This window comes from Grus americana, chromosome 11 (genome assembly GCF_028858705.1).
Source record: "Grus americana isolate bGruAme1 chromosome 11, bGruAme1.mat, whole genome shotgun sequence".
Taxonomy (NCBI): domain Eukaryota; kingdom Metazoa; phylum Chordata; class Aves; order Gruiformes; family Gruidae; genus Grus; species Grus americana.
The window spans coordinates 10,455,347-10,471,548 of NC_072862.1; the positions used below are offsets into that span (position 1 = coordinate 10,455,347).

Consider the following 16,202-nt stretch of genomic DNA (forward strand, 5'->3'; position numbering starts at 1 on the left):
GCAGTTACATTGCTCCGAGCTAGCTTCCCCTACGGCTGGTGGGTTTACGTGCTTACCCTCCCCTCTCTACTCATCTGAGCACGGTGGCTATCGACGATCTGTTGGCACCGTGGTTCAAAGAGCTGTACCTGCACCTGGGAGCTGCATTGGAAGGCGTTCCCGGTTTTCTTTCAGTCCTTCAAAAGCCTATTTATATAAAGTGAGCAACTGCAAGAAGTGTATACACGTTGTCTTTTTAATGGTATTGTGGCTGGAAACAGGACCCCCCACCTAACCTTTGCAGCAAGGGAGGGTGTTCAGACCAGGGAGCGCTGCTTAGGTAAAACTCATGAGGACGCAGCGCTCGCCCCCAAAGAGGAGCCCCTGCAAGGATGATGCATCAGCTCTGAGCTAGCCACCAAACCAGAAAAGACACATCTGTCAATAACTGGGATCTATTTTACCGCAATTTGCTGTCCCTGCTGCCAGCACCGGGTGCCAGCAGCCCCCGCACACCCCAGCCACATAAACCAGACCTGGCCTGCACAAGCTTTTCCTGGGGGAGGCATAAAGAGGCAAATGCCCCCCCCCCCCCCCCAAAGCCCCCTCTGACAGCCGGTCAGCGTGCTAGAGTCCTCCACGTCACCCCAGCAAGGTTTCCTGCAGGGCCAGGAGAGCTGCCAAGGGCTCAGACAGTGTCTGGCCCCCCCCGAACCATGTCCCCCCACGTGAGGCAGCCCATAATGGCTCACTCTGCCTAATTACAGCAAATAGCAGCAGTTTTGGAGCATTCAGATGATGCATCCCCATAGCCCTGCTCTGCCGTAACCAATAAGCAAATCCGGCCAGCCAGGCACCAGAGTCACCGTATGCTCCTTCAGAAACTGCTTTTCGATGGCACGGACGTATCGGAACCAGCCACAAATAAACTCGCCCCCCTGACCCAGCGCTGAGGACCGCTGCCTCCTGCTAACGTGTGAGTACTCTGGAAAAAAAATGCAGGTGACGAACAGATGAAAGCGCCTGTGGGATTCGTACCACCGCAGACCCCTCGCCACCGCAGGACAGCCCCTGTGTCCCCAGCTTGGGGCAGCTGTACCAAGACTGGTGCCGTCGTGGCAAACCAGGGAGATTCAAAGGGCTTTGGCGCAGCCGCTAATCTGCCCTCTGCCCTTCACCTCCCCTCAGAGGCTGTGTCTTAGCCCATTTATTTATTGCACCTCATTGGCAAAAAAGGAAAGACATCTCCCGGCCAGAGGGAAATGTCCCAATTAAAAAGCAAACGATGCAGTAAAACAGCAGAGCATTCTTGAGAGCAGCGGTAAAAGCGGCCACCTCTTGTCCTCAATTTATGCTGCTCCCATCGCCCTGGGCATTATATTCGTGCTGACAAGGATCAGTTTAACCCCTGCCTACAATCTAATAAAAAGCTGGTGTAGTGGAAGCATGCATAATCTTTCTTCAGTGTCCTAGGAATGGGCGCAATAAAAAACTGCTGCCGCTGCTCCGTGGCCGCAGCCGCTGCCTGGAATAAATACCTCCCTGCCCGATGCCGGCAGTGGGAAGTGCTTCGGACCATGGACCCTCATCCCATTGCACTGCCACAGCCCAGGGTGGGAAAATCATGTCAAAATAGGTAAAAATGCCAGAATTGCTGTGTGGGTCAGACCAAAGTGTCTGCAATGACTCAGGAGCCCATGGCCTGTGGCGAGGAGCCAGCGAGCCCGTCTTCTCCTCCTCTTCCTCTTAACACCCCAGCACCTCTGTGAGTGCAGCGCGTGGCCAGTGGTGGTCACCCACCATCCCTCGGTATTTACCAGGGGCAATGCAAAAGGAAAAGTCCCAAAGGCTCTGCCATGAGTAAACAACAGGATCTTTCCCCCTCTCGCCATTAATTGACGGAATCGGTGCTGCAGAGCTGGCATTATGCTCCGCTACGCTTTTTAATGAAATCACTGCCTGTGTGTAAGAAACAAATTTAATGATATGATACTAATAGGGTTAGAAATTTCCCATGCAAATATTAATAATTTATATCTACTTTCATTTTTTTAATACTGCTTGTGCTCTGTAACAAGAAAATACTGATGTCTACCAGCTCCCCTCACCGATCTTGTCCGGGGAGGGTGCAGTCTTTATCGGGTTGGAGACAGAGGCCCCCAGCACCATTTCACTGGAGGCGCAAATTAGCATTTGGAAATCACGTCCTGGCCTGTGACCGTGTTTCAACAAAGAGACGACGCTTAAAACAGGAGCACTGCTTGCGTGGCACCAGCTGGCAACGGGAGGTGGACGGCAAGTTTTGGTGCTGCCCCGGTGCCTTCCCACGGGCGTCCCTGTGACACCCGCACTGCGCACCGGGCCTGTTAATCGCCTCTGCAACGAACCTGGGTGAAATGAAGCCGTGGTTACAGACCACACCGGGCACCTAGCTGCGTTTTGAGGCAGCTGGCAGCAAAAGGAGCAACCTTTGGGCTGCAAAGCCAGAGGGACTGGGGGGTGGAGGGACATTTTTTTGGTAGAAGTAGGGAGATATTTGTGTTAAATGTCCTCTTTTTCAGCAGTAAAAAAGTATCTTAAAAGAAGGGCAGTGACTGGGGACCTGAAGGGTTGAAAGAGAAGCGAGTTCCCTCGGACAGGCATAATTGCTGCAATTCAGAATGCTAAAAATGTGAAATTAGGAATAATCAATGGCTGTTTATGATCTGTGTCTATACTGTGAATTCAGCTAATACGGAGTAATTACACTCCGCTAATTCCTGGTATTTGTCATCGTTCGGTTGCAGAGCAGTCCTGCAAAACAATAAAACCAGATTGGCTGCGCGGGGCCCGCAGACTGGGGGCTTAGCACTGCACGAGCTAATTTCTCTTTTAATGGTAAAAGCGGTTATGATTTCCTTTATTTATTTTCCTCTCCTAGCGGCAAAGCCGGCGTCAGCGAACTGTGCTGAGCGCTGCCAGTGCTGCGGCGGATGCGCTACACAACAGCACCCCCAATAGCCGGCACCGGGCGAGAGACACCGGTACACCAACCAAACACCACCCTTCTCCTCGTGTGAAACACTATCTTCACCTTTTTGTGCAATATTGTTATGTCATCCCTCTTATCAAACATTGTCCTCACGCATTTCTTCTTCCAGCCCATCTGGCACAAGGTAACCCCAACGGCGTTTCACCCGGACGCTCGGGCTGTGCTCGGTCACCGGGATGCCGGTGAAACCTATGGGATGGGTCATCAGCTTGCTGGCGCGATTAGCTCTTCAGTCCATGAAATACGGCCGTTGACTAACCTATGCAAAAGCGAGAGAGCAGAGGGGAGTACCGGAGCAGGGTGGTTTATTGGCGGGTGAATAAACCCCACGGCAGCGCAGGTGGGGAGCGTGGACTGTGGGGGCAACCCTCTCCTTCCCGCACGTAGCGTGCAGGAAAAGCAGATGGTGTTTAACACTAGATAAACAGAGAAGTAAAGGACTGTTTCCTTTTAAAGGTGCTACACTCGACATTTGCGGTACGTGGCTTAGCCCGGCACGGGCAATCTGAAACCACACAGCCACAGCGCTTTTCAGGACAAAGTTTGCAAAGCGGCAGTGGCCAAACCTTTCCTAAGAGCAGCAGAATTTGTGATTAATTTAGCCCAGCGAGCACCTTGCAAAGCAGCGTGTCCCTGCAGGCACTGCGGAGCCCCGCAGGCAAGGGATCTTCAGGGGTACACCACCCCCCACACTCCCCCACCAGCACTGGCACAAGGAGGAGGAGGAGGAGGAGGAGGAGGAAGAGGAGGAGGAGGAGGAAGAGGAGTAGGAGGAGGAGGAGGAGAGCAGCTCCTCACCCGCCAGCTCGCTCCTGCTGATCCTACCATGGTGCTCATCGCAGTGCAGTGACTTTGCACCACGGAGTATTCATTCCCAGCCTGGCAGCTTTTTGATATCACATATATTATTTTTTTCTTAATTTCTCTTTCTCTGTATCATGCAGAAGCCTCCTGGGGGGAACCTGCAGATGAGACTGATGTCATTCCATTGCACTGCACAAGTTAATTATTTGCTGAGTCGAGAGCAAGCTGATGCGCTCTTCCCAGCACTTGACGTATTCACTAATATTATGTGTGATTTAAAAGCACCTTTCTTCCGTGTGCCATGGTGGATGGACAAAACCTGGGCTGCCGCAGAGCACAGGGACAGGTCACGAGGGCTCCCATGCCAGCACCAGCACGTGGGCTGTGCCGCAGCCGTGTCCCACGAGCAACGTGCACGGCTCCCCGTCCTTTCCCGGGGTTTCAGGGAAACATCTTGGATGAAATGTGCTCTTGCAAAAAGCAGAAGCATTTCACGCAAGGTTTCTTCATTGGCATGACGAGGCCTCCAGCCCCACTGATGGTTTTTGCTTGTTTCCTCTGTAAGCAGCAGCAACGCCTACATCTCCATAGAGGACCCGGGGGGGCCTCAGGACCCTTGAAGCAGGAGGAGAAATTCATGGCAAAACAGGCATCCCCCAGTGTGCTACAAGCCCCACGCCGTGGGCCAGCTCCTGCACGGGCGGGAAGAGGTGGGGACGGAGCAGAGACGCATGCTGCGGCACACCAGGGCTTGGGGCGCTTTGTTATTGAGCCGAGCCAGTTATTGCCAGCAGCTAAACAAACTAATAGGAAGGATATTTCCCCGGAGAGGGAGGAGGTTTCTGATTTAGACTGTGCTGTTTAAGCCCAGGCTCTTACCGCAGCTAAAATTTCCTTCCGAGGGCAATAATTATCCCAGTGCAAAGCCCAGGCCCATGTTTGCTTTTCTGCTCCCTTTCTGTAAGGTTTCGGTGTAGCAGCTGTGATTTCCTCCGGTGCACAGCCCAGCACCCCCTGCACCCGGGCTACATTCTGCACCTCTTGCCCAGCACTGGGGACCAGCACCGTGGGGGGGAGGCAAAGAAAAGCTCAGTGCAGAGTTTTCTGCAGAGAGCACCCTCGGGTATTAAACTAATTACCAGGGAGTAGCGTCGATCCCGTGGGGGCTCCGCTCCAGCCCTTCGCAAGCTGCAGTCCCAAAGGCAGTGCTGCCGCTGCTGGCCCCGTGTCTCCTCCGCTGGTTCTTGGATGGAAATTGCTTTAAAAGGTCCAAGAGAAGCTGTTCGGTTCTTCTAAGTGATGGGAATGGAAAAGAAAAAGGAAAAAGGAATGGGAACGCTTTTGTTCTTGGCTGCCAGGTAAACGAGGTTCAGCCTTGGAAAATGTATAGGGCTCTAGTGCTAACTGCAGAGCTGGAGTCTCCAAGGAGTGATTTCTTCCTTCAGAAACATAATAATAACAATAAATTATTAAAAAGAAAAAGGCCTAAATCCATATCTACAGTTAACTCAGGACTCCTTCAGAGTTCAGGACTGTTGCTGGATAAATAAATGCATATTTGGAAAGGGAACCTCCAGCCTCTTGCAAATGAGAGGCAGCGAAGCGGCACTCGAGGCCAGCCCACACGTGCAGCTCAGCCAGGGGGGAAAAAACCTGCCGGATCGGGTTATTCCGGATTTATCCCATGCAGGGGCACACTAGTCCTGGCTTCGTGCCCACCCACGCCCATCACCGTGCCCTCCACCGGCCCCACTGCCCCAGCAAACACGATGCGCTGGTTCAGTGCAAGTGCAGAGGGTCAGGCTGGTGCCCACCCTGGGAGAGGTTTTCCTCTTCTGGTACGGCAAAAAAGCAAGTGCCAAAGTGGAGAAAGCCTCCAAAGGAAATGCATGAGTTCACAGCCACAGGAATGACTTCCCCCCCGCCCCCCGCCCCCGCCATGGGACAGCTGCTCCCAACCGCTGCCGGCCACTGTGCCCCATGGGGCGGCACGCTGGGCAGCCAGATAAGGCTGGGGAGGTGCCGTGAGTCACGGAGGGCAGGGCCGGGCTGGGCAACCGCACCGCCGCGCTGCCGAGCGCAGGATGCCCCAGCTCCCCGGGATGCCCCGGCACCCACGCTGCCTGCGGAGAGGGACGGCGCGCCCGGGACACTGACCGGTACGTAGGCTTGTCCCGTCCCCCCTGCCTCACGGAAATGGGGTTTCTGGAGCATGACTGAAATAACGCATTTCTGCAGCACTTTTCTTTTGACTTGCTGGCAGGTTAAAGGGCTGCTCAGGGAAGGTTTTAGTTGTTCCTCCCTCTCGTAGCACGGAGGTGAAGGGGAAACCCCGCGCGTTGGCATACTTTCTGCAGGGTGCAGCTGTGCCGACTTCATAGACGGAATTAATGAAGTACTTGTGTTAACGGCTAGGGTTTCCGCCCTTTACGGGATATGTGGTAGAATCAGCTGTGTGATGTATGGTCCAGGTCAAACCCCTTTATCCCTCATGGCTTTGGGTGAACTTGCAGGGTGCTCACTATGCACTGTTCCAGCACACAACCCCGACTGCTGGGACACCTCCCAGGCGCCAACCGAGTGCCCTCGGGGTGCTGGCACCCAGGGCTTTGCTAGCTGCCAAAACTGCATTTCGGGTCCCCCCATATGTGCAATTACTAAAAACCAGAGCCCTTTGCCCTGGCTGCCCGGTGGAGGGACAGCCGCGTGGCCCACACTTACCCCGTGCGGTCAGCCCCGAGCAGCGCCTCTTCCCAGCAAACAGCTTGCTGCCCGCCCTGAGCACCGACACGCGTGTCCCTCCTCGTGCCCTGGGGTTTTGGCACAGGCCACTCTGGTATAACCTGCAATCCACGGCATGGGGATGCCCACGGAGCTGCCGGCCACCATTCCCACGCTGGGAGGGATGCGATCGCTCCCCTCCGTCTCTCACCACTGTCACAGCCCTTGAGTCAGTGCTTGGGAAAACCTCACCGGAGAGGCGAGTTCACAGCGACGTAGCTTTGGGCTCGGTGATGTGTACAGAGACCTGGACAAGCGGCCACCGATGGCAAATAAAAGAACAAGAGACCGAATCAGTAGCAGCCATGGATGGGTGATGCTCCTCCGGCAGCTGCAGGCAGCCAAGTGCTGGACGGGGCCATGCCTGCCCCGTAGCAGGCAGCGGGCAGCGATATACCTGCGGCAGGCACCGAAACCCACCTGCGCCCTTTGCACCGGCCCCATGGCCCGGCTTCCCCGGCGGCACGTCCAGGTGTCACGTCCCACCTTGGCTGCAGTCCTGCTCTCAGACGGGGCTCGGCCCCCAACCCCGCACCCCTACCCGCCACCATGTGCATCCTGTTTGCCTTCTGTTTCAGGATCAGGGCCTCACCCCGGTTAACTATTGACTTATGCTGGGGGCAGTTTCGCCATAAGATGTCCTCTCCAGCCATGTGGTGGGTGCAACAGCTGGCCAAGCATTTTTATGAGCTGAGGAATTTATAAGCCCTATGGCAAATAGCGTTCTCCTATTGAGTAACTCGGCAAAACTCAGTCGGCTTGACTCCTTTTGAGACTAAAAACGGCACTGTAGTATCTATCCTCCATTCTCCTGTGGTGGGACCAGCCCTGAACACATGGTGGATGTGCACCCACCCCGCACCAGGCCCTTTCTGTGTCCCCGTGTTTAGTTTTGCAGGAAAACCCTGACTTTGGAGGGGTGACTCAGTACGTGTGGGCAGGGGTGACATCTGGCAGCCACCTTCTTTGGAGCCACATCCCCACCCCACACCAAAATGATGTCTCATTCATGGTCAGGGACCTGCTGGGACAGGGATGTGTGGGGCTCAAAAGCAGCAAGAAAAACCCAAAACCAACAATGCCAGAAGTTTCTGGGGAAAAGAAGTGAAATTTTCCTCTGGTTCTGGGAGAAGACGGGAACATTCACTTGCCACATCCTGGAAAACCTCCCTGTGAGGGCAAGGATCTGCCCGGGTTTCTTCTTGGCAGCAAGAACTCAGCGCTGCCAAGTGGCACTTCAGCCCTGAGCAGGCTCAGGGTGCAGCCTTTGCCTTACAACGCCACAGAGTTCTTTAGCAATATTTGTCTGAGAACCTTTTTGTTCCTGGAATGGTTTTTAAGCAAATAAGTTTCAGGTTTATTAGACAAACAACTCTGTTTATCACCCACCACAGTTCCTTCCTTTCTCCCTCTCCTGCGAGCGGCACTCTGGCAGATGCCGGAGTACAGCCGTCTTTTTTTCCGGCACAATCTTGGCAACGACGACAACAACAAAAAAAATCAATTCAAACAATTAAAAGATAATATAATGGAAGTCCCAGGACAGGGCTACCCCTTTGTAATGCAATCAGGTTCCAGGAATTTCACCACCCAGGGAGTTCACCCAATAAATTTTACCTGGTATTAAGGTGAAGATAAATAGTCCAAATAAATAAATGACTTCCCTAAAGCGGTAGGGGTTATCGGTTTATATTTCCATTTCCCTCCCTCTGCAGCAAAATCAGTATGTGCATAGAAAAAACACAAATTTGGCAAAGGAGAGCACTGTGCGACAGGCCCCGGTGAGGCCAGTGTCCCCTGCATCGGCAGGGACCAGCCGGGGATGTTTTCCAAACCCAGGGCAGTTTTGCTCCACTCACTGTGTCCGAATCGTGGCGCGGGTCCGAATCCTCACCAGCCCCAGGCTCCGCTCATGGCATTTGGAGGGAAGCTCAACAGGCTCCAAAAAGCAAACCGATACCAATTTTGAAGACTTGGCAAGGGGAATTTTAAGGACTGCTCTTCTGCGCCATCACACCCGTCACCAGATCAGGCACTGGGCTGAAGAGCCAGGCGTGGGAGAGGCTCCCTGCATTTGAAAAGCAAAATTTCATGCAGAAAGGAGCAAAAGGCAACAGCCCAGTGCAGCATTTGTCCTCCAAAACCTTTAAACTCTCCATTTTCAGGTCTGTGGCTCTTCCACCAGCTCGGTGAAACAGGCTTGTTCGTGCCAGACGTGAGTTTAAAACCCATTTCAGGGATACGAGCTGGACTGGGCCAGGACAAGGTGGCACGGGGAGGGGCTGCGGGCGCTGCGGACCCCCGTGCCACCTCCTGCAGAGACGGATTCCTGCTCACGGCCACTCGCCCCTGGGAGGAATAGCTGCAGAGAGAAGTGAGATGCTGCGGGGAAGCAAGCGTGCTTAGCTGATACCCTATCAAAACCACACCGCCACGATACACCAGGGTACACAAATACCTTCCAAGGCTTCCTTTAAAATGCAGATAAGCCATGAGGCCGCTCTCCCACGGGAAGCCACTAGGTCCCACTGGAGCCTCTTCGGCAGCTCCTCCTTGCCATGGCCTCGTGGCAGACGGGGCGCAATGGAGGGGCCTCGTGGGCAGCAGTGCCGGGCTCCAGCTTCGGACAGCTGAAACGTCACTGCGGGGCTGCCCCTCCAGCCGGGCATTGGCCACCCTGGCCGGCTGCAAACTCCCTCTGGAGTCACAGGCCAAGCAGGAAAGCAGCAGCTTGCGTCCTGCAGTGCAGATCGGCTTGCTCCTTGTTTTTAAGGCTGCCTAAAAGCCCCTCACAGTGCTGCTGCAACGTGCCCCAGGGTGCAGGAGAAGCAAAGGGGGAGCATCCCACCAGGGCGCTGGGGGGGGGATGCCAGGTGCATCCCACCACAGTGTCGAGGGGAAGATGCCGGGTGCATCCCGCGAAGGGTGCTGAGGGGGGGACGCTGCACCACGGCCACGGTCAATCACGTGCCCACGGGCACTTTCCCTGAACTCAAGCCCTGGGAGGGGACCCAGAGCAGGGCTGGGCAGGAGACAAAGCTCTTCTCTCCTTCCTTGTGACGCAGCAGCCTGAAATCAACGTTCAGCCCAGCCCTGCTACAACCCCGTTGCTTTTTATTTACCTTTCAAACAGGAAAAGGAACCCTCAGCATAGCTCTTTTACAGATCTTCTATGCCAAGCCTCACTAAAGGGCTGCTTTAATTAACATTAGGCTCGTTAACTCTGAGCACACATCTCCCAGGTGACAAGTTGCCTTAGGACTCTGGGGTGGTTTCCAGGACGGACCTTCACCAGGCTGCATCCCCAAATTTCAAAGGTAGGAGTGGGTCCCCAGCCCCCAGGAGCCCTGTGCATGGGGCTGTCCCATCCGCCGGGGCTGGCAGCAGGAGGGAGGGAGGCAGATGGACTTGCTCGGGTAGGAAATAGTTCACTCTAAATTACAACCACTCCCCGTTCACATGGGTGAAGATGCTGCAGGATTTGGACAACTGGAAACATTTCTGTTCTTAAGTCGAGTGTCCCCAAACCTGGCTGCTCTGCCCAGATCAGCAGCGCTATCCTTCTTCCCTTCTCTTTCTGGTTTTCAGGAGGACAAGCGTGTTCCCACAGATTCCTCTGATGGGGCAAGGCCAAATCGCGGCTTGTCCTCAGCATTTTGCAGCCCCTGATATTTGAAACCTGGCTTTGCATAATCCCAGAAGGAAAGCAGAAGGAAATGCAGCAAAGTTATGATTGAAAATGTGCTCCTTGAGCTCATCACGATAGAAAAGCGTGATCCATTACTGAGAAAAGGACGTGAAACAGGATCGCACAGGGCAGCAGACAGTCACAGTGAAGAGGTCAGAGGCTTAAAAATTAAACAAGCTCAATCAGTGCAGCCTGCCACCACCGTACGGGAGCCAAGAGCTTGAGATCAGGGTGGGACCGAGCACACGTGCCTGACAGGAATTTACACATCTTTGGTGACTTCTTAGTTATTGCAAATATGCCTAAACGTAGCAATTATTTTTTAATCTAATATCTGCCTGGCTTTCGTGAGTTACAGGTATGCTTTATGGTATTTCCTTCTTTGTCCGCAGGGTGATTCGTGAGCGTTGGCCACCCCCTTGGTTGTGCTCTCTCTCATCATCACCATGCGGGTGACAGGTAAGGAGAAAGACAGAGATTTCCTTTGCCCATTTTTCTACAGTTCTTTATGCCTCCTCCTTGTTTACATGACCCCTTCCAAGCCCAGCTACCCTGACCTTCCCCTGCCAGTGCCATGGGAAAGAGCCTTTGTATAAGCATCAGGTTTTTAAAAGATTTGTGTAGATTTACGTCTGTTGTATTTTTCCCAGTGAAACCCTCTGTGGTTGAGAAGAGATGGCTATTGAGACGTTCCTAGTTCCATAAGAGCCATTCAGCCGCAATATAAGTATATTTTTCCATTCTTTCCATGCAGGACTGGAACGTTTTGCTCCGACGAGCGCTGCTTTAAAGCCAAATGCCAATCACATTTGTATTAGCAGCTGCTCGGCTGTAGCTAGTGACTAATTGGGGGATAACAGCCTTCCCAGTGCTGGGAACATAGGAAATATTTGGATTTACATAACTTTCTGACTAATTATCAGATTCACTTTAATGCAGACAGAAATATGAATAGTGCCTCCCAGTAGAAGGGTAATGCCTGTCTGAGCATCACCACATGCTCTAGAGATATTAATTAAGAGATCAGAGTCCTTTTGGAGGATGAAGAAAGGAGTGTTAGCTGCCTTCCCACCCCACGCAAGCGCTGGCTGTGCCTGGTAACCCTGGGATACATGGACCAAGTCCCCAAGAAGCCAGAGGGATGACCTAGTCCCCAGCCCACGCTGCTGCTGCTGCTCTCACTTGGCTCCTCTCCCACCCCTCACAGGCGTGATCCGGTATGTGGCACTGCTCATCACACTGCTGGGCACATGGTTCATCGTGCAGACGTACTTTGATCACAGATGGAAAGTCATCAGCCTGCGGAGCTGGCTCGGTGAGGTGCTGGTGGGGCTCCGGACGGGTCCGAAGGGAGGGTGCGGGCAGCCCCATTGCTAGCCAGACCCCAGAGCTGCGTATAGCTGCCACAAACATTTGCACTTGCAGTCCCTGGCCAAGGCTATAGCCACCAGCTCTGACCATCAGGGCAGGGAGGGGACAGCGCAGTGGGAAGCTGCCCCGGGGCATATGGCTCCAGGGTGCTTGCAGCCACGGGGAGCAATTTTGGCGAGCCGGTGCCTGAACAGCTGCTCCTGGCTCGGGGAAAAGCCAGCAGCTCTCCAGGATGTCTAACCCTCCCGCTTCTTACCCACAGGTACCACCAACAAGCTCAGCAGTGAGTACCGCTCTCGACTCCATCTTCATCACACAACACCATGCCAGGGCTGAGGGTGATGGTGGAAGCGTGATAGCTGCCCTCAAGAGCCCCTTTCCCAAGGCAAAAATCCCACCCTCCCAAACGCAGGGGAGTTTCATTATTGCACACAGAAGCAGTGTCTTTGGCGGGCTCTGCAAGTGCACAAACCTCCATGTGATCCCCCTGCCCCAGCAGAAACACCCCCAGGCCACAGGCTACAGCGGGTTGCTGGCCCCGTTGGGACAGTGTGGCACCGGTCCCTGCCCTGGCCAAGAATGGGGAAGCTCTGAGCAGAAAAGCCCTCAGGCGCTGGCCTTGAACGAGCGCCAGCTCCGAACGCTCCCTGGCACACACCCCGCTGCAATCCCCACGGCATCAGCCGCGCCGTCCCGCTGCTCCCACCCAGAGCGGCACCCAGGCCACCCCGTCCCACCCCACCTCAAGCCTCCGCACCATAAACCTCAAACAAGAAGCTGGTCCCAGCCACAGGACAAGACTCTTTCGTGCAAGTAACTGGTCCACGTGTTGCCCCCTTATTGGGCAACTGTGGCCCAGTGCCAGCCCTGCTCAGCCCCACAGGGACACGGCCGGTGTCCCCCCGTGGGGCCAACGCCATGGCTTCCAGCTCCGCTCCTCCCTCGCAGGTGAGCAGCTGCCCCGGCACAAGTGTGGGAACCAGAAGAGCTGCCCCCAGAACTATTTTGCCTTCAAGATCATCAGCGGCGCCGCAAACGTGGTGGGACCCTCCATCTGCTTCGACAACGTGGTGTAAGCAGCACACAGCGGGGATGGGGCAGCCGTAGCTCACCCGGGCTTGAACAAGGCGAGTTTGGCCTCTGCCGAGCACGTCTATAGCCATCACAGTGCATTTGTGGTTAAAAAAGCTTGGAAATAGTTTTCTTTGCTGCCGCTTCTGGGGATATTTTGCTGTCTGCACCTGCTTTACCCCATCACAGTTTCACTGGCACCAGCATCTCCAGGGCATCCCGGTGCTCTCTGCTTTCTTTTCCAGCCTCATGAGCAGCGTGAAAAACAACATTGGCAGAGGCCTGAACATCGCGCTGGTGAATGGTGAGTCGGGCGGGCACTAACCCCCCTGTCCCCACAGCCGGGGTCCCTCCCTGCCCCCCCCAGGAGGGAACAGGCCACCAGGGACCCCACCCCAGGCACCGTAGCTGAGCCAAAAGCAGTCCAGTGTTGTGTGGGGCGCACAGCCACAATTATGGTTGCAAGCACTGCCAGGAAGATGGGAACAAACTCACTTGGGTCATGCATGATGGTTCCATGAACAACACCAATCAACACATTGGCCATCGCAGCAAATACAACACACGGAGGGAAAAGCAAAGCATTTTGCAGCAGGAACCCCAAACTGGTGACCAGGCAAAGCCTAGAGCCACCCTAATGCAAACTCACTGTGCTCTGTTTTGAATTTTAACCTCTTAGGAACAAGCGGGCAGCTCCTGAAAGCTGACATATTCGACATGTACTCCGGAGGTAAGCGTGGTCACTTTGCTGCTTGGCGGCTTCCAGCCAGGGCTCACACCAGCACTGCTGGCTGCCGGCTATTTGGGCTGCTCCTCTGTCGTGTACTTAATGATAAAGTCTAGTGGACTTTGACCAGGACTGCCAGCTTGTGTGGCAAAATCTCGGCTTTCCCTGAGGCCATTGAGCCTGGAGTCCTCCTAATGCATCCGCATCCGAGGTTGGCTTCTTACTCCTTTTACATGCACCTAATAGCCTGAAAAGCATAATTCCACTAAAACGAATAAATGAGGGCACGTGGGACCTGAGAAAGGCTACTTTCTGACATCAGGTAGTTACACTAATCCCGAGATTTTGCAACTTTCAACTCAGTTTTTGAATGCTGGTGGTGGCTGAGCAGCACTCATTTCCCTGCCCTTCACAGGAGGATAAATGAGGAGGTCAGGGCATGGCAGGCAAGATGTGGCCCCCAGCAAGGTTGGGCACATGGAGCAGAACCTGGTGGCAGCAAAGACCACATCCCTGTGCCTTCCAGCTTCAAACAATCTTCCTAACAGCAAGATGCCGCCCTGAGCCGAGGCAGCACCCACTCACAGCCCGGCTGGCGCTCACTTGCAGGATGCTGTAAATCCCACCGTTGTTGCAAAGCTGTAACAAAAACCCTCCAGAGTTTTGGCAGGACTCCTCAAAAATCATATGTTAAAACCACCCCTACGGTGCTTTTGATTTACACTTTGCTCTTTGAGCCTTTTCAGGGATCCATCACCCTTTCTGCTTTTTGGTTTTGCAGCCTATTCTTAGTAACTCTGGAGTTTTAAGGAGAAACACCAATATCATGAGATTTCAGGCTGAGTTTGTGAGCGAGACACAAAGTGGGAGAGGCACTGGGAAGGAGACAGCAGTCGGCTCCTGTGCCACTAGATGGGGCATTGGACTCAAGCATCCCACGGATACGGGATGAGGAATAATTCCTGAAACGCCACCGAAGGCAGGATCACAGGGCAGGCAGCTCTGCAGCTCAACAAGCTCATTTCTGGTGTTGGGAAGTAAATTCAAGTAACAAGATTTCACAGGTAGTAAGCAAATTTTAGACACAAATTCTCCCCTGCAGTTGTTCTGCTGGCAGGAGGAAAGCGCCAGCCCAGGTGGGAACACAAGATGGGGAACGCAGCATCTGGGAGCCCATCCTTGCCCAGGCCCATGACCCCAAATCCTGGCCAGCACCAGCACAGCCAGGTTACTTCCCGCCGACCCGGAGGAGACTCTCCCATCTGCTACGCAGCAGTTCCTGCTCAATCCCTTTTTCTTTTCCTAATTCTCTTCTCTCCCAGACATTAACAAACTGGATACCTTCCTCCAAGACATCAAGCGTGGCACCATCGTGCTGGTGGCCAGCTACGATGACCCTGCTACAAAGTGAGTTTGGCCCCAGGAGCAACACCTGGCTCCCCAAAAGCCCGCAGCTGCGGGGAGCTGGAGGTGCTGAGAAGGGGACACCCACCTGGCACCACACTAACACCTTCTTACCCTCTTTCAGGATGAATGACAAAGTACGGGCACAGTTTGTGGAGCTGGGCAGCAGCCACGTGAACAACCTGGGCTTTCGGGACAACTGGGTCTTCTTGGGAGCGAAAGGGCTGAAGAACAAGAGCCCCTTTGAAGAGGTACGTGGCCCTTCCCTGCCACCAGCTCCAGAGGCTCCCATCCTCTTCACACCTCCTGAGCCACATCTCACTCACCTTTCTGCAGAAGATGTGGGCCAGCGGTGTTATCCCCCACCTCAAGCCAAGCTGCAAGTTTTGCCATGCTGCAAACTTGCACTGTTCCACCAACCTCCTCATTCATTTCTTTCTCTCTCTTTTTTTTTCCTGCAGCTCATCAAAAATGATAGGAAGACTAATAAATATGATGGCTGGCCTGAGATGCTGGAGCTGGAGGGCTGTGCCCCCAGGAAGATGGATTAGCATCAAGCCCCAGCCTGCTACAGAGGCAAGACCAGTCTTGCGGGGACACCAGCCCCGTCGCAGGGACACCAGCCCCACCACACCAACCCCAGCCCCCCACCGCCCGGTCACACAGCCCAGCAGCGGCTGCCCGCTCCCAGGGACTGGCCGTTTCACAGCAGGAGCTGTGCAGGGCTTGGAGAAGAGCTGTACAAGTGCCTGCAGAGCCTGAGCAAATGCCTGGCCAGGTTTCAGCTGTGTTGTTCTCATCTATGTGTCAATTTGGGGTATTTTATTTTTCTGTCTTTAAACCAAAAGCTTTTTAGAAGGTTTTTCAGATTTCTTAAATAAGGTATCTAATTATAAAACACTATAAAACTTCTCAGTTCCATTTTCAAGCATAATCCATGCTTTTCCCTGCAGGCACAGACACCACGTCCTCTGCCACCAGCCAGGCATGACCATCACCCTTCCCACAGCACTGCACATGGGTGCTCCCCCTCCCCACACAGCACAGGGCAAAGCCATCCCTGGGGATGCTCAGGCCTTGGTGGTTTCCCCCTGGAGCTCCTGCCAACCCTCTGCTGTCTCCTACAGCCCCAACAAGGCCAGAAGGCCACAGGGGTGGCTGGCAGCAATGTAGGTTAATATTTGCAGACCAAAGCATTTCCCCTACCCAGTTGCATCTTTCCTGGGTTAAATCCAAGCTAAAGCCTCCATGGCACATCCCCATCAAAGGTCAGGATAATGCCAGGGATGCCCCAACCCAACTTTGCCCTCAAAGAGGGAGGGAGGGATGTGCAAGTCTCTCAGGCA

At 54.2% G+C, this 16,202-nt stretch overlaps 1 protein-coding gene across 4 annotated transcripts; it reads left to right on the top strand.

Annotated features, from left to right (window-relative positions):
* Positions 1-5,819: 5,819 nt before the first annotated feature.
* FAM3D (FAM3 metabolism regulating signaling molecule D) lies at positions 5,820-15,766 on the top strand. 4 transcript variants are annotated; one of them, XM_054838209.1, is made up of 11 exons: positions 5,834-5,973; positions 8,311-8,760; positions 10,676-10,742; positions 11,491-11,598; positions 11,917-11,937; positions 12,603-12,726; positions 12,971-13,029; positions 13,405-13,455; positions 14,775-14,859; positions 14,981-15,107; positions 15,318-15,766. In XM_054838209.1, the coding sequence occupies exons 3-11, from the start codon at positions 10,730-10,732 to the stop codon at positions 15,405-15,407; spliced, it is 678 nt and encodes a 225-aa protein (XP_054694184.1). In that variant the 5' UTR covers positions 5,834-5,973; positions 8,311-8,760; positions 10,676-10,729; the 3' UTR covers positions 15,408-15,766. The 4 variants fall into 4 exon arrangements, with proteins under 4 accessions (XP_054694182.1, XP_054694184.1, XP_054694185.1 ...); XM_054838207.1 differs by lacking the exon at positions 8,311-8,760 and having other exon boundaries at positions 5,820-5,973; XM_054838210.1 differs by lacking the exons at positions 5,834-5,973; positions 8,311-8,760 and adding an exon at positions 8,864-9,041.
* The last annotated feature ends 436 nt before the right edge of the window (positions 15,767-16,202 follow it).